Raw genomic sequence first — 1,399 nt, 5'->3', positions numbered from 1 at the left:
CGCACAACCATCACCACCAAAACAGCATCAGCTACACACGGCCAGAGGACGAGACAACGGGAGGATTCAGGGGATACACTGTACATAAATACACATATATTGTACCAACGTCATTCATTTCACTGTGTGGCCATGTTGAAGATGCGATGGGGGTCCCGCTCTCAACGAACGAATGAACGCTCGCCTGCTCCCTCTCTCTCAAACGGTTGTGTTGCGCGAACTGGGCCTCGAGCGCCGGTCCGGTTAACGCGTACCGAGGATGAACATTAACAGAACGTTCACAAGCACCAGAACCGCGATCACAGTGAACACAACGAATGTCTGGACATCCAAGGCCATGGTGCAACGCTGCAAGGCGAGAGGGATGCGGCTGCTGCCGTGTCTGTGTGCTCCTTGTCCGGATGACGGGAGGCGCGCGCTGCTGCTCTGCTCCGGTCTCGACCGGGACTGTTTGAATTTAACGGTCCAGACAGCATCCACCATTTGGCTACAGATTGAAAAGAAAAAGACAGCGGAAAAAACGGCCTCCCAGGCTACGCTTCTTGTCTTCACCCTACACGCGCTATTGCAGCTCATAAAAGGCTCGGGGACAGATGCATCATCCTCACCATCATCATCCTCATCACCATCCGTCAGCAGCACCGATTATTCTCCTCGGGTCAACACCCGCCGGTGTTCGCTTTTTCTCCCCCTGAACCGACACTGTCAGGATTCAGGCCAGCTGACACTCAACAACACACGAGAGTATTGTCTGTCTGTCTGTCTGTCTGTCTGTCTTTCTGTCTGTCTGTCTGCGGGCTGCGCGCGAGCTGCTGAGCCTTCTGCTTGACTTGGACCGGAGAACAGAGAGAGAGCGGCTGTGAAGCAGAGCGAGCTTGAGAGGCGGTCCTGCCAGAATACTGATCAGCGCTCAGCCGCGAGACAACCGGGATCACTGACCACAGAGGAGAGGAGGGAGGCGGAGGGACAGTGCTCGAAGCTCACAAACAATATTTACCTCTGAGTGAGGCCAAACCAAACCATAACCCTATTCAACCAAAAACCAAAACAATATCCTATCCACCTCACCTCTTAAATATCTTTTAGAATATCACATTGCTCTATGAATCATTTATCATGCCCAACCTTTATTATCCTCAACCTGTGATGAAGGTCAATTCATGTCAGATTTAATTAAAGGTTTTATTTCCCTGGGAAATGACCATTGGCATTTTCCTGACAGATTCTTACAGTAGGCCTAATCAATCTGACTCTATGCCCTCGGTGATCTAATTGACAGCCCTGTAATTCCATAGATAGATTCTATAAACAATGGCAGACATAACCCTATAATTCCATAGATAGATTCTATAAACAATGGTAGACATTACCCTATAATTCCATAAATAGATTCTATAAA

At 49.2% G+C, this 1,399-nt stretch overlaps 1 protein-coding gene across 2 annotated transcripts in view; it reads right to left on the bottom strand.

Annotated features, from left to right (window-relative positions):
• The window catches only part of LOC139390599 (rho guanine nucleotide exchange factor 9), a 47,519-nt gene extending 46,801 nt beyond the window's left edge, over window positions 1–718 (bottom strand). Inside the window, exon 1 of one of the 2 annotated variants that reach the window (XM_071137823.1) lies at window positions 609–718. In XM_071137823.1, the coding sequence (XP_070993924.1) occupies window positions 609–629 (21 nt within the window). In that variant the 5' untranslated portion in view covers window positions 630–718. The other variant, XM_071137824.1, reaches the window with a different exon arrangement.
• Window positions 719–1,399: the final 681 nt, after the last annotated feature.

Source organism: Oncorhynchus clarkii, chromosome 31 (genome assembly GCF_045791955.1).
Source record: "Oncorhynchus clarkii lewisi isolate Uvic-CL-2024 chromosome 31, UVic_Ocla_1.0, whole genome shotgun sequence".
NCBI lineage: Eukaryota > Metazoa > Chordata > Actinopteri > Salmoniformes > Salmonidae > Oncorhynchus > Oncorhynchus clarkii.
Note: the sequence above shows the minus strand (reverse complement) of the source record. Positions and strands in the feature narration are given on the sequence as shown.